Source organism: Lutra lutra, chromosome 13 (assembly GCF_902655055.1).
Source record: "Lutra lutra chromosome 13, mLutLut1.2, whole genome shotgun sequence".
Taxonomy (NCBI): domain Eukaryota; kingdom Metazoa; phylum Chordata; class Mammalia; order Carnivora; family Mustelidae; genus Lutra; species Lutra lutra.
Genome location: NC_062290.1, coordinates 87,710,566 through 87,725,032, shown reverse-complemented (window position 1 = coordinate 87,725,032; position 14,467 = coordinate 87,710,566). Strand labels below are relative to the sequence as shown.

The 14,467-nt window shown below is 46.1% G+C and overlaps 1 protein-coding gene across 10 annotated transcripts in view; it reads right to left on the bottom strand.

The window, feature by feature from the left end:
- GARNL3 (GTPase activating Rap/RanGAP domain like 3) overlaps window positions 1–14,467 on the bottom strand; it is a 143,662-nt gene that overhangs the window by 44,240 nt on the left and 84,955 nt on the right. For all 10 annotated transcript variants that reach the window (XR_007122267.1, XR_007122266.1, XM_047699901.1 and 7 more), the window contains 6 exons: window positions 13,001–13,065; window positions 10,371–10,434; window positions 8,330–8,356; window positions 4,762–4,837; window positions 3,988–4,086; window positions 2,415–2,518 (listed from right to left, as the gene is read on the bottom strand). Coding sequence is in view for 8 of the 10 variants with exons in the window: in XM_047699901.1 (XP_047555857.1) it covers window positions 2,415–2,518; window positions 3,988–4,086; window positions 4,762–4,837; window positions 8,330–8,356; window positions 10,371–10,434; window positions 13,001–13,065 (435 nt within the window). In the remaining 2 variants the exon portion in view is untranslated. The remainder of the gene's footprint in view (window positions 1–2,414; window positions 2,519–3,987; window positions 4,087–4,761; window positions 4,838–8,329; window positions 8,357–10,370; window positions 10,435–13,000; window positions 13,066–14,467) is intronic.

The window sequence follows — 14,467 nt, the reverse complement described above, 5'->3', positions numbered from 1 at the left end:
GATCATGGGGTAGGGGTGAATGAGAGTTAGGAGGAGGAGACAAGAGGGCCAAGAACAGTGCCCTGGGCCAGGCAAGGGTCTCCATGTGCCCAAGTTCACAGAGCTAGCTCTGGTGGGCCTAGAACTGGGCCCAGATGGGCCCCTGAGCCCGGGCTTTCTTCCAGTACTAGATGCTACCTGCGGGCCCTGGAGCTGGGAGACCAGGAGATGGTGGTGGTGGGGGACACCATGACACATTAGGAGGAAGGTAAGGCCCCAGAGAGGCACATATCAACCTTTCCACTCCCCATTAAGGTTTGGTTCAGCACCAGAGAAGAGGGGCAGATGTCACGGGGATACCAGAGTTTACAGACTGTGAGAACTGGCTTCTTTATGTCAGATTTGGGATATGGCTCAGACGGTTCCACTCGTGTTCTAGATGTTAGGAGGTCAATAAGCACCAAGATTTTATGAGCCAGGCTGCCCCTTGTCTTTTTGTCTATTGCATTGAGCCCCTGAGGTAGAGAGAGAGGCTCATGGTCAAGGGTTCTTTTCTGCTCTGCCCTGACAGGGCACACTAGAAGTTCTAGCGTCCTGCGCGTGTCTCTCTGCCCACCTGCGTGATCTTCCCGGTGATAGAGACAAGTTTCAAAGTTTTCATTTTCCTCACGTCTACCGATGCTGGGCCAGTGGAGGACCCAGGCGCTACCCACGGAGACCATGGTCCACATGGAGATGTTTCACGGCTGACCTTCACATACGGACAGCCCCTCAAAGAGATAAGGTTAAAGTCTTCAGAGTTGGGCAAAGGTTGAGCTATCACATTCTTTCCTCCTGTCTCTCTGGCTAATGCCCCATCTGTCATGAGACGTGGGCAATTTTGGTGATTGCACAAGGCCGAAAAGGTCAGAATGGAAGGAGGAGGGGGAGGATTGCAAAACACTTGTGTGGAAGTTCTGTGATATCACTGTTGAACTGTAACAGGTCAATATAACTCATGATGACTGGGAAGGTCAGCTCAGCAACTCTTCTGCATGTGATCCTAGGATCCTAAGAGATTCAGCTCCTGCAGGAACTTAGGCAGCCTCAACCACGCAAACCAGGATGCCTTACAGGAAGTGACCTCAGCCGTGAAGCAGTCTTCCTGGGCCGGGGTACTTCCTGTTTCCACCTGACTTTTCCCAGAGGGAGCCCTCTAAAACCAGAACAAGCTTACAACCTCCAGTGGGTCTCCAGTGCCTGTGGGACAAATCCACCAACCATCCAATAGGGCCAGGCCCCAGACCATCCAATAGGGCCCGCTCTCCCTGCCCCTCCCTGCCATGTCCTCAAAGCACCTTGATCTCTCATGACTGGAACACTGCATTTTAGTGCTCTGGTCTGTGCTGTATCTTTCCCCCCTTACTAAAGTCTTATTAAAATTAAGAATTACAGGGGCGCCTGGGTGGCTCAGTGGGTTAAGCCGCTGCCTTCGGCTCAGGTCATGATCTCAGGGTCCTGGGATCGAGCCCCGCATCGGGCTCTCTGCTCAGCAGGGAGCCTGCTTCCTCCTCTCTCTCTGCCTGCCTCTCTGCCTGCTTGTGATCTCTGTCTGTCAAATAAATAAATAAATAAAATCTTTAAAAAAAAAAAATTAAGAATTACAGGTGCTCAGAAAAATAGGCCTTCTTGGGCCATCACAACCCCTCTCTAGGTTCTTACTTCTCACAGATCTTTGCTGGCCAGCTGTCCACTCATATTGGTGATATTTATTTGTACAGATGCCTTCAATGTTTAAAAAGGGGAGAGGAAGCTAATCAAAAGTTAAGTGGCATGGCAATCCACCCCCCAAAATCCTTCAAAAACCAGCAGCATGTATCTTTGTTAGGTCTGAATTCCCCTACACATTGGAAAATTTTCTCCTGGAAATGGCCCATCTCTGGGGTACATGAGGAGTGTCTCAGGTAGATTCCCCCCAATCTGGCCCAGCGTGTGTAGACACCTGGCGTTAAACTCCTGCGTCAACCTCCTGCGTTAACCTGAAATGTGCTGCCAGCCATCGCTTGGGGTCCGCTTATTTTATGTCCTGGGGAGTCTCTGACGGAACACCAGGCACATGAGAAGTCACAGAGCGAAGGCAAAACACTTTGAGTCTATAAAACCACACTCACGCAGGCAAACACACACACGTGTTCACACATGGACACGTGTGCGCAACGTTATCGCTGCTCCTTTAAGGGGACAACATCAGTGAGGACAGTTCTTCCCAAGGCTCACTGAGAGTCCAAATATACAGATTTTGTAAAGAATATCCCTACATTGGTACCTGAGGTTCAGTTCACATACTAACACACACAGTTTCTAATGCTATGAAATCAGAGCGATGATGCTTCCTCCACGTTTCAGACACTATTCGATGCTTTGCGTGTTCTCAAAGAGCCTGTGTTCACACGTACCTGCTGTTTGTTCTCTTTGGAATATGGCAACATGGTGGAGACGTGAAACATGATCTCGTGCCCTTGGTATACAGTATAAACTGAATGGATCCCTGTGGTGTCATCTGTAAGACACAAACACGCATTTAGTAGGCACAGAGAATTCTGAGACCCTGAGGAAATGGTCTTTATTTGCCGGATAGGGGAATACAGCATACAGTGAGTGCATTCGCTAAGATCATTGTGGATTATCCGCCTGAGCAGAAGCAACATATGGCTCACTCTCCAACTGATACAAGGATCCTGCCCATGTGGAAAGCCCTCTTCCTTCCCACTCTAAGCTCAGTTGCTATCTGATTCACGTACAAGGCTGGGCTAAAAAAGAACGTGCTATAATTCCTTGCCGCCCAGTTATTCCCGGTGTACAGGGCCAGATTAACACAAGATGATGTACAAATAATTATACTGTCATAAAACAAAGCAAGTATGTTCACTGGCAGACGGTATGGTGGCTGAAAGCATGGGCTCTAGAGGGGGGCAGACCCGGGTTCAAGTTCTCAGCTATGTTCCTTTTGACACATCACCTCACCTTCTTGCGGCCTCAGTTTCTTAATTTGAGAATGGGGATAAAATCAGTATCTAACGCTTAGGGATGTGTCCAAGATTCTACTTGTAAAGTGCTTGGTGGGGTGCCTGGCCATAGAGACCATCAGCAGATGGTAGTCGTGACTGTGACAGAGAGGTTGAGTACTGGCCCCGGGGCTGGTGACCTCACGAGCCTTGCACCTGTTCACCAAGTGCTCATGCACCTTGCTGGACCGCTGCCCACACTTTGGCCAGCAAGTTCGGCTCCAAAGTACAACCTCATCCCACCATGCATCTACTTAAAATCTGTTCATGCCATCCAATTCCATTTACCATAAAATCCAAAATTATACATGTGATCTCCAACACCTTGTGGGATCGCTCCCTCCTCTTCTCTAGTCCCTCTGCCATAAAGATGTCCTCTTAGTTTCTAGAACATATCAGGCTCTTTCCTGACTCAGGGACTTCATAAATGTTCTCTGGCTTAGAATTCCTTTCTCCCCTCAGGACTCAAATCACTCCTTCTCATCTTCTCTCAGGGAAGCCTTCTCCCATCCCCTAGATTAGACAAAATATTCCCATGGCACTCTGTACTTTTTCTTCTTTGTTCCTCCAAGTACTCTGCTAAGGCATTTCATAATTATCTGTTCGATGTCTGTGCTATCCCCTGGACTATAAGATCTTAGAGAGGGAGGGACCGTGGTGGTTTATCCATTGCTACGTCCCAGTGCCTTGCACAGCCCTGGCACGCAGAGGCACTCAACAGTAAGCATTCACAGGCAGACCATGGTCTGACACACCGAAGGAATGGGAGGGCTGACTTGGTTTTCCAAAACTCAGTGGAGCCCCTAAAAGTGTCCAGCCACCCTGTGTCAGACTGGGTGTGACGGTCTTCTTACCCTTCCCTGTCCATCCCTTCCCCCAGCTTGGGTATAAGTCCAAACACAGATCAGGCTGGCTGTTAGAAGTTACACAAATGACCACAGAAGAGATCAGGAGGTGAGCTTACTTTTGGTGTCCAGACCGCCGCGGTAGCCTGTCCAGCCCTTTAGGGTGATTTTGTCACCCAGAAGATTTAAAAATTTTTGAAAAGCGTCACTTCCAATTTCTGTAGGGAGAGGTAAAGTGGGAAGAAAGTACAGAATCAGCACGTCTTCGTTTTCTAAACATGCACTGAAATCACTTGAACCCAGAGGCTCTAAAGATGTGGGCAGCAGACGAACAGAACAGAGAGGTCACACTTCCTTCCCAGAGACCACACAGGAGATGGCACAGTTCCCAGGATTCCAAGGAAAGGACAACCACGAATCAGACGGACCCACCTTCCCGCTGCCACACGGGGATCACCAGAGGTTAGTACTGCAGAAGGAAAACACTGGAACTGCTTCTTTTAAATGAATAAGTATCTAATGTGAAAGGTTCTGAAGAAAAATGGAAAATGGCACCATTTTATCATTCTCCCAATCATAAAAATTGGAGACCTTCCTTTGCTACTGGAACTTTGACATAGAACCAAATTCTTCACATCCTGTGTCATTTTCCACTTAGACTCCCTCTTGGGTGCCAGTGCCCAGTACAAGTCTGGTGACCAATAAATATTTGTCAAAGGAATGAAACTGGGCAACACCCGCCTTATAAAGTTTACTTGGAAATTAACCCTAAAATTTCACGAAACAACTGGCTTTTTCTTTGTATTAAGGACTCCAACTCAACAGGTAAGTTCAGTCTGGATTGTCAAAACCGCAACAAGGCAGAACAGTGACTCAAATTAGGGGACACTTACCATTGCTGAGCATGTCGTCGTCCGTGAGCTGCCCATCTCTGGCAAAGAGAACCCCAAACTTGAAATTCACAGAGCCCTTACAAGGAGACAACAAAAGGTGTTGGATGTAAGCTTTATCATCAGAGCATACAGTTAGCTGATCGATATTAACAAGATCATTCTTTATTTCTGCAGGTTTTGAGAGCTTACGGTTGAAACTCTCTGTTTTGATGTGAGTTAATTCATCGGTAACTTCATTACTAATGGCTTCTGTAGGATGCTAGGTCCATTCTGGGGCAAACCGCCAGTCAGGGGGACAGAAATCAAGAAACAGCTATTACAAATGTCCAGTCTACTACCCTCGACTTTAAACATAAGATTAAAATCTGACCCCCTGGGGATAATAAATACCAAACGTAAGATGATAGGTTCTGTAGGAAGAGAGACAAAGGAGTCACGTAGCCCAACGGTACTTTCAATATTTTTTTTCCTTAAACTGGATAACTGGTTTACAGATCTTCATAATATTATTCTCTCTCTCTCTTTTTTTTTTTTTGGTATATCTGAAGTATTTTATAATAAAATAATATCTGAGGCTAGAGAGAATCAACTTTTACAAGGCCATTTGATGCAGCACTAGATGGGGTTGGGAGGGAGCTTTCAAGATCCCAAGCCCAGATCTGGGCCTGTGGAAGGAGGTGACTGGTAGGGGGGGATCCATGCAAACTGGTTTTCTCAGGACTTAATACCCTGCCCAGACACTCATCATAGAGATAAGGTCATTTTGTAATTCCTGCTTGGGTGGGACCTTTGATTTTTAAGTTCTAAATGGTCTGAGACAAAAAACAAACCAAAGTGCAGTCATATCCTTGGGAATTAATAGGAAGCTAGGAATTACATTTCTTTGGAAGAAAGTGAAGTATGTGGGGACACTAAGTTCCAGTAATTCCAGAGGGACCGAGAAATGATGGCCTGATTCAAAAGTGGACACCCCAGGTTCCTCGTTACTCTTTTTCCGGCAATGCCTTGGTATTTTTCTTATTCACATGTTCCTGCGCTTCTCTCGCTGGTGTGACCTGGGGCACAATGCTCTCTGCTGTGGGGCCTCTCTCTGCAGTGGGCACCCAGAACGTGGGTTTCAGGACACTGACCGCACTTTACCAAATCGCCACCCCTTCAGGGACATCACTGGTGCTGCTTATTAATTTTGTTTCTCTGCTCATCTTTGCAGCTGGTAGTTTATTAGTATAATTGGGTGGGATGAGGATGAACGCTCTGAGCTGAGAAGCCAGCAAAAGAGCCTTGGCCACATCCTCATGGAAACGCTGAGAGATGACCACTGCTCACACCTCCTTGAACGCACTATAACAAGGGCTTTTTAAAAAAAAAAATTATTTAATTTTAGAGAGAGAGAAAGTGAGCAGAATTGGGGGTGGGAAGCAGAGGGAGAGAGAATCTCAAGCAGGTTCTGCATTCAGCGTGGAGCGCGATGCAGAGCTCGATCCCAGGACCCTGAGACCATGACCTGAGCTGAAACAGAGTTGGGACACTTAACCGACTGAGCCACCCAGGTGCCCCAGAGTGTTTCTGTATTTTTCAAATGTTTACCAGAAATGTGTCTTACTTTCATTTTTTGCCTTCTACAAATCATACATGGAGTTCATGAATACTGTCATCACAAGTGTGATTCATATGTGGATAATATATGGATAAAAGTGGGGACGTCTCTGTTTGTTGGCGCTTGGCGGCAGCCTACCCTTCACCCCCACTGCCTTGCACAAAGTAACCCCTGCCAACAACCTGGGGCACATTATTTTGGCTCCTTTGCACGTATATCGATGCGTTCAGGAATCAGCTGTGATGTCACTGCCTCAGACAAACCTACTCTGTTCCATGTCAAAAACCTACTCCTTCCCCTGTATCGCCTACTTTGTTTTTTTTCCTCACAGCTCTTGGGGCCATCATGTTACTGTGTTCACATCTGCTCAGTTGTGTCATTGGTCTTACTCCACTGGACTGGAAGCTCCATGAAGGGACCTTGTCTCACTCGTCAGTGTATTCCCAATGGCGCAAACAGCGCATGGGGCACACATGGTAGGAGCTTGGGAAATATTTGTTGAATCAATGAAGGAATGAGCAAATGACTGAATATACCTACACATTTGTTTATAAAAACAATTGGGGATATACTGTGGGTACTGCCCTGGGAATTGCTACCTGCCCACCGCCCCCGTAACTATTGCTGTGGGAAACTTTCTGTGCCAGTAAATAAAGGTTCACCTCATTCTTTACAATGGCATCATTATTTTTCATATTTTACTCAATCAATACATAATCCACTTATTCAACCACCGAATACTGACTGGATCTAGGGATACCACCAGGAGGAAACTGAATAAGCCCCCCCAACCCCGCTCTCATGCTACTCATATTCTTGGGGTAGCGGGCACCAGATACACAGCTAGCTAATGAAAACACGTGTCAAAAAGAAACACAAAACGGTGTGCAGGGCAGAGCGGGAGAGGCGGGGTGTGCTACCCTAGACAGAGTGGTCAAGGACAGCCTCTCCAAGCAGAGACTCTGATATCAAGGAAAAGGTACGACCCTGAGGAGGTCTGGGAAGGGACATCCTTAGGGGGTGGGAACAGGGGGCTCTTCCCGAGCAGGTGAAGGAATGAGCACATCAACGTGGTTCGTGGTTTGTGTGGAGAAGACAGGAGAGGCAGCACAGTGGTGTCCTACAGGGGGGCCCCAGTCAGGACTCAGGGCTCTACTTGGAGTGCGTTGAGAAGCCATGACAGCCTGCACCATAGGGGTGACCTGACTTGACATCTGAAAGGACCCTTGGGCTGTTACATGAGAAACAGAACAGAGTGGAAGCAGAAAGCTGGAGATCGTGTGGTGCAGGCCAGAGACAATGGGGCGGCGTCAAGGGATAAGAGCAGTCGTGGTGGAAACCTCGAGAAACATCTGAATTAGGAGTATATTTTGAAGAAGTCATCACAGGATGTGCCGAAGGATTAGGTGTGAGAGAAAGAGAGGTGTTAAGGATTTTTCCAAGTTTGGCCGGAGCAACTGGACAGATGGTACGACTAGGTACCGAGAGGCATGATACGCAAAAACTATAATTTACTCAATTGCCTTTGATAGCATTTTAAAAAAAATATTTCCCTATGTTTGTTATGTCCTCAGAAAACCCAATAGTGGAACAACAAGGGATGGAGACATGTAAATAAATATGGCGTCCATAAATCGGATGTGCTAATAAAGCACAAATGCCCTCTCGATTTGACTTCATGAAAATGAAAACCCCATTACTTGCCCTGATCATGAGGCTAAACTCTGATTATTTCCAAGCAGATTTAAGTAGCTTGTTTTTATATCTTTATAGCTGGCTGCATAGGAGGTCCTGAAATATACCTTGAGAAAACATGTCGACAAAGTCTTTCAGTGACAGTAAGCTCAGTGAGCAAATCCATGTAGAGGTTTGACTGAAAGAAAGTCACGGTCGGGGTGAAGGGAGAAGCACATTTACAAACACAGAGGCAGAAGGTAGCAGGAACGTAAAATTTCTCATAAAATTTCTTACCTCTTGTTCTTCAAGGACCAGCAAGTCCTGTCAAACCAAATTTTGAAAGTTACGTCCATGCTTAACAGTGACGATTTTATTTTGACTTTCTGTGAAAGCCAAGCTCCCGTGGATACCGCTCCCCACCCCCACCCCCCAGAGGTGCGTAAAATATTCCAGTTTAGTTGTATGGATTTTTGTCAACTACCTGGTCATCTGGGAGAGTCACGTTAGAGCACAACTCTTGGAAAAACAAAGACGAACTATAGCAACCAGAAGAAACCCACAGACACCCAGATTTCCCAATCTATTTAAAGCTAGCTTCTCACAGGTTGCTTCTGGAAAGATTTTGGCCAGGAAAAATGTAACTATGGTATAGCAGCCAGAAGCAGACGAATGACATTTTTAAATAGCACCAGCCATCTTCCTGCTTGGTGGAAAGATGCCTTCTTTATAATGCGGTTTATTTTCTGTTTATTTTTTGGATCGGAGACCTTTTCCCTTCCTCTTCTCCCCAGCACCTGTGGCTCAGGGCTTCCTCGGGCACGGCGACAGAAAGCTGGCGGCAGCAGTGGAAACACCACTATGGAGGGGCACACACACATGCACGCTCACACACCCGGGATGGCGGGAAAGCGCGTGGGCAGACCCTCATGAAGGGAAAGAGAGTCAAAACACAGATGTCGGGAAAGTGGAAGGTGTCTTTTGTTTGGTGAGAAACAGGCAGAGTTATGATATAAAGAGGCAGAAGGTTGCCATATCCTGTTTCTTGTCCTCTTTGACTTCATGGAAGAGGGAAAGCAGAGAGGCCCACACTCAGGAGGCAGAAAGAAGCATCCCACAGGGGCTCCGCGGGGTTTCGGGCCCCTGTGTGGGGGACCCGCCAAGACTCCAAGAAGGGAAGGATTAAAAATACGAGAGCCTGTACAGATGAAGTAAAAAAGGCACATGGAGAGAGGCATATTTATAATTCTAAGTCGTTTTAAAATTCAGCATCAAGAATTAGTTTTTAAGCATTGCACGGTTCCATGTTGCGTGCAGTTTAACCGAACGCACCTATGTTGGCCTCCATTCCTTCTGGGGTTGAGTCAGGACACAAATACTATTTTAAACATTACATGAAAACAGAAGATACGGGGATTCACAACACTCTGTATTTGGGGGGTAAGCCGAAAAGCGCTAACTTTATTTTAAAAGCTAACTATTTTAAAGGTATGCAAGCAAAGGCTGCTCACGCTCCCACCTATCTTCCTCGTACCCTCTGAGTTATTTCCTCAAAAAGCAGACTTAAGCACGATGCTCCTCCACTTCAAGACTCCAGAGCTCCCTGCTGTCTCCTGGACGGAATTCCCACCTGCCTCTCCGGCCTCTTCCTGATCACCTGGCCTTGGCCTCCCCGAAGCTTAGCTCTGATACACGGCTGGCGCTAGGTGATGGCGGCACGTCTAAGTTTCAAGGGGGGAATTTCAAAGCTCTATCAATTGAAACAAGACAAATTTTGGCTGACGTTTTTCTGATGGCCCTTTACCTAGATTAAGACTCTAAATTTTTTCCTCCCGAGGTAGATTGCTTTTCCCTAGCAGTAGGGCTTGAGAAAACAGGATGGATTTTGGATACCTTCTATTCCCTATGGTATCCTGCACAGTGTTCTATGTGAGTCTGAACTCAATAAATAGTTTGTGCTTTAGTATTTAAAAAAAGAAAAACCCTCACCCTCCACACAATTCTACATCACTCCGTAAAAAGGCTGGCTTTTAAGCTAATAAGGTCTTTCTGAACATACACTGTTTTGGCTCCTGGATCAAGGACCACAGAGTTCTGTGGTTCTCAGATGCAGCTGCGCCTCAGAATCACTCACGAAACTCCTGAAAAATGCATATCTCCCCCCACTTGACAATTCAGAATCTCAACTGTAAGGTTCTTTATGATGATTGTTTTCAAAGCCCCACAGGTGGTTCTGATTAGGCTTAGATCCAAAGCTGAGAAATCACCAATGCTCTGTCCATTCCCATCTAACACTGTGATCCGATGTCTACCATTAGGAGACACAGAATTCTGTTACCTTTTGGATCTCAGGATGAAAAATTTCTCTGGGGCCTTTCTCAAATTTGTCCAGGTTCATGGCACTGAAATAGAAAGGACAGAATGAGCCACAGGGTGGTGGAAACTTAACTCGGAGAGAGTCTCCGTGCTTCAGAGAAATGAAATAATACCTCCTAGAAAAATCATAGCTGGATTCCCTGTAAGGCTGGGCATTCAGGAGATCAGTGATCACATAGGGTGCTCAATGAATGAATACATGAGAGTAACCAAACACCACACGTACTTTACTTATATAACTGGCCCTTGATGACATTCGTCTAATAGGAGAGGAAGGGATGATCAGGAGCAGGTTTCAGGCAGCCTGACTAGCCTCCAAGATTCTTACTTTTATTTATCGAGAAAGTGGTTCATTGATATTTACGTAGCAATTAATGATCAAATGAAACGTAAGTAATGCTACCTGGTATTTCTTTCTTCCTTTGGCAATTCCTCTGCTACTTAGGGCAAAAGGCCCTCCTTAACAAGATGGTCCTTTCACGTTAGAACGTCAACCTCCTTGAGCCTAAGTTATTCTAGAGGTAAAACAAGGAGTTGAAACGCATGCTCCCTAAGGCGCCTTTCATCTAGCAGTCCTGAATTTGTACGGTAAACATAATAATAGCTAATACTTACAGAGAACTTACAGAGTACTTATAATATTATAATGTCGGGCAGCCTGCTCAATGCTTTCCATGGATGACCTCATTTAGTCGCCGTGAGGCAGTGCTCTTTTACCCCATTAAACTGTTTATTTAAAAAACTTTATTCCCATTTTAAAGGTGAGGACACTGAACTAGAATAACAAAGTTGGGAAGCAATAGAGCAGAGATTTGAACCCAGACTTACCTGACTCCATAGTATCCATATTTTCATCTCCTTTTATGTTTTCAAGTTTAAGATTGTAACAAATAAAGATAAAATTTTTTCTATTGGCAGCAACTGCAGAACTTTTGATCTTCTGCATCTTTAAAAATATGTTTTCAGGGGCGCCCGGGTGGCTCAGATGGTTGGGCAACTGCCTTCAGCTCAGGTCATGATGCTGGAGTCTCGGGATCCAGTCCCGCATCCAGCTCCCTGCTCAGCAGGGAGTCTGCTTCCCTCACTGACCTCTCCCCTCTCAAGTTCTCGATCTCAAATAAATAAATAAAATCTTTTAAAAAAAAATGTTTTCTGGCTGAAACATGCTCTGCTCCATGAGTGGGGGACTGAGAAGCACAGGTCCTACTCACAAAACTAAATTGAAATCCTAACGAAATGAAATGTCTTCAAATATAAAGAAGAAAGGAACTGGAGAAACTTCTTTTTAGGAAAAAGAAAAACCACAGAAATCTTAAGCCAGTATAATTCTAAGTATTCTTCTCAAAGCCAGTTAGGATTTACAGCTCCTTAGAAGCAGCAAGATTTTTCTGTGCTCAATAAAGACGTTAACCTCTTCAATGAGGCTTTCATAGCTCCAGTTTCGGACTGCCCAGGAGAAAAATCAGACGGCTGAAAGCAGAAAGGAGAAGGTCTGCAATTTGGAGACCACATCAAGCTTGAAGAGGAGATCTAAAAATTTTTCTTCCAACTCTCTGTGCCCCTTTCATCAGCCAGATGTGGCCCCTGGCAGATGGAGTCACGACTGTCACTTGAAGAGATGTTCCGGCAAGTATGTTTTGCAGCGGGGACACAGAAAACACCATCCCTTCCCCCAACACCTAGTTGCAGACGAACAGAGTAAGGCACCAGGGCCCTGGGATAAGCGTTCCTGCTCCCACGATGTGGGCCTTGGTGGCTAATGGCCCAAACGCAGGGATGCTAGGGGCCTGGGTTCAAATCCCAGCTCTGTAGTATACCAGCTGTGAGATCTTTGTCAAATCCCTTCACTTCTCTGAGGCTCTGATTCCTCCTTGGTGGAGGGCACGTAATAATGGGTCTACTTTGCGGAGCTGGTTTAAGATTTTACTAAGAGAATGACCACAGGGCATTTAGCACGGTGCCCAACAAACAGAAGCTGCTGTCACTATGAAGCCACCTCTCGGCTGGACCGGACGCAGCAACAGGTGCCGCTTGAATGGCGGCATTCCCTGGGGAGGGGGGCAGGTCTGCCAGCCAGCACGGGAGAGCCAGGAGGGGGACGGAAAGGTGGGGGCAGGAGAGGCAGCTGAGCACAGAGCAGCTAGACTCTCCATTCATTTAACTCTCTTTGCAAAGAATAAGCACATTCTTCTCTAAGACACACTTGCTGACATATACATTTCTATTTCAAAGCAGGAAAATGAGAGGAAAAATATTTCTTGATTTTCTTTAGGAAACCAAAGTATCTGCCGGCATGCAGGAAGAAAGGAACAGGCTACGTCGGCAGCTGGGAGATGCGTGAGAGCGGAGCTGGCTGTGTGATCTTCCTCTCTCTGTGCTTCCCCCTCCGCCTCTCCAGAGCAGGGTGACAGCACTGCCCGGTCCTGCAGAGCTGCTGGGAAGACGGCAGGGGGGCACTGCGTGTCCGAGGCGTAGCAAAATGCCTGGGATGCAGTCAGGGCTCCACAAAGTAGAAAAGTGACATCAGAATGATCGCAGGAGAAAAATACTAATAAGGCTCCTGGTGTTGGGTCCCTCTTCTTGAGTACTCACCTTAAGATGGACTTCACAGAGAGAGTTTTTGTGGGACTGTACGGAAGGCATATTTTCTGGGTACCCTGGAAAGTCAAAACACCGGATCAGTGAGAAGTTTGGCGACTTCCATCTCTGAAAGAGCTTTCACTGGCCATGAATCTATATATGAAGATACACATTCTATGGTGGGAAAATCTTGCTCAGGCTCAACAGCATCTTTCCCTATCCCCCAAACCCAACATTATGGATTTAAGCATTACTCCTCAATATACAGACTTGTATACTGGGGGCCCTTGGGGTCAGAGGTGTGGTGAGCAGATGAGCCATATGGCTGAGATGAGAAGGGCTTTGGTTTCTGAGCCAAGAGTCACATCAGCCTCAAAGACAACAAGAAGAAAGCAGTCTTTGCAAATTCAACGGGACCTACATATGGTATCTCCAAGCCGAAGGCTTTCTGAACTAGAACTCACTTGAATCTTTCAGAGAGGTTTTCATAACATGTACTTTTATATTTTTCTGTGTTTACTATATATATATTTTTCTTTTTTTAAGTAGTCTCCATAACTAACCAGGGGCTTGAGCTCACAAATCTGAGATCAAGGGTCACATGCTCTACAGACTGAGCCAGCCAGGTGCCCCTCTGCGTTTACTATTTAAACTCTGTTTCTCCCTCTCGAAATGAGCACTCACTGTGACTAACTCATGGAAAGCACTCAATGGATATTTGCTGTGTGAAAGGGAAAGAATGAAAGGTTGCCCAAACGGTTCAGGCCCACGCCCAAACACCCAGCAGAGATGAGTGCTACTTTCTTAATCTCTAAAAAAAATACAATACAGATTTGTCATCCACAAAGAGTTTACACTGCACATTTAGCAAAAGGGATTACGATGTAGTACACATTTAAAACTTTCTAGCTTTGACTAATAATAAAATTGGCCACACAAACAGCTAGAGAAAGATGCAGGGCATTTCTTACAGGAAATGGGCAAGGAAGGATATAGGATTTTCCTTGTATTTTCGAGATACACCTGCCAACTCATCTGTCCAAGCCCCGAACACTGGTGTCGGAGTAGAGTTCTTCAACTTTGTCAAGTCCGTGATCTGTTGGCAAATTAAACATTCACACCCATGCCCCTGGAGAACTGGTAACCTCACCCCCACTCCAGGCTGGGGAGCAGTACCAGGGTACCCAGCAAACCATCAGAAGTCCCTCTAAACAGAGCCCTTCTCATGGGTTCTCTATTAGCCAATGTAGTTTATGGTACAGAGACTTCAGGAGATTTCCAATACAGAGGAATATTATGATGGGAATAGGCATTTTCAAGTTCCACATAAACCACCCATTGAAACCCAAGTTATTTCGGTGGCCTTGCTCCTTTTTTTTAAAAATTAATTATTTATTTGACAGAGATATCACAAGTAGGCAGAGAGGAAGGCAGAGAGGGCAGAGAGAGAGGGGGGAGCAGGCTCCCCGCTGAGCAGAG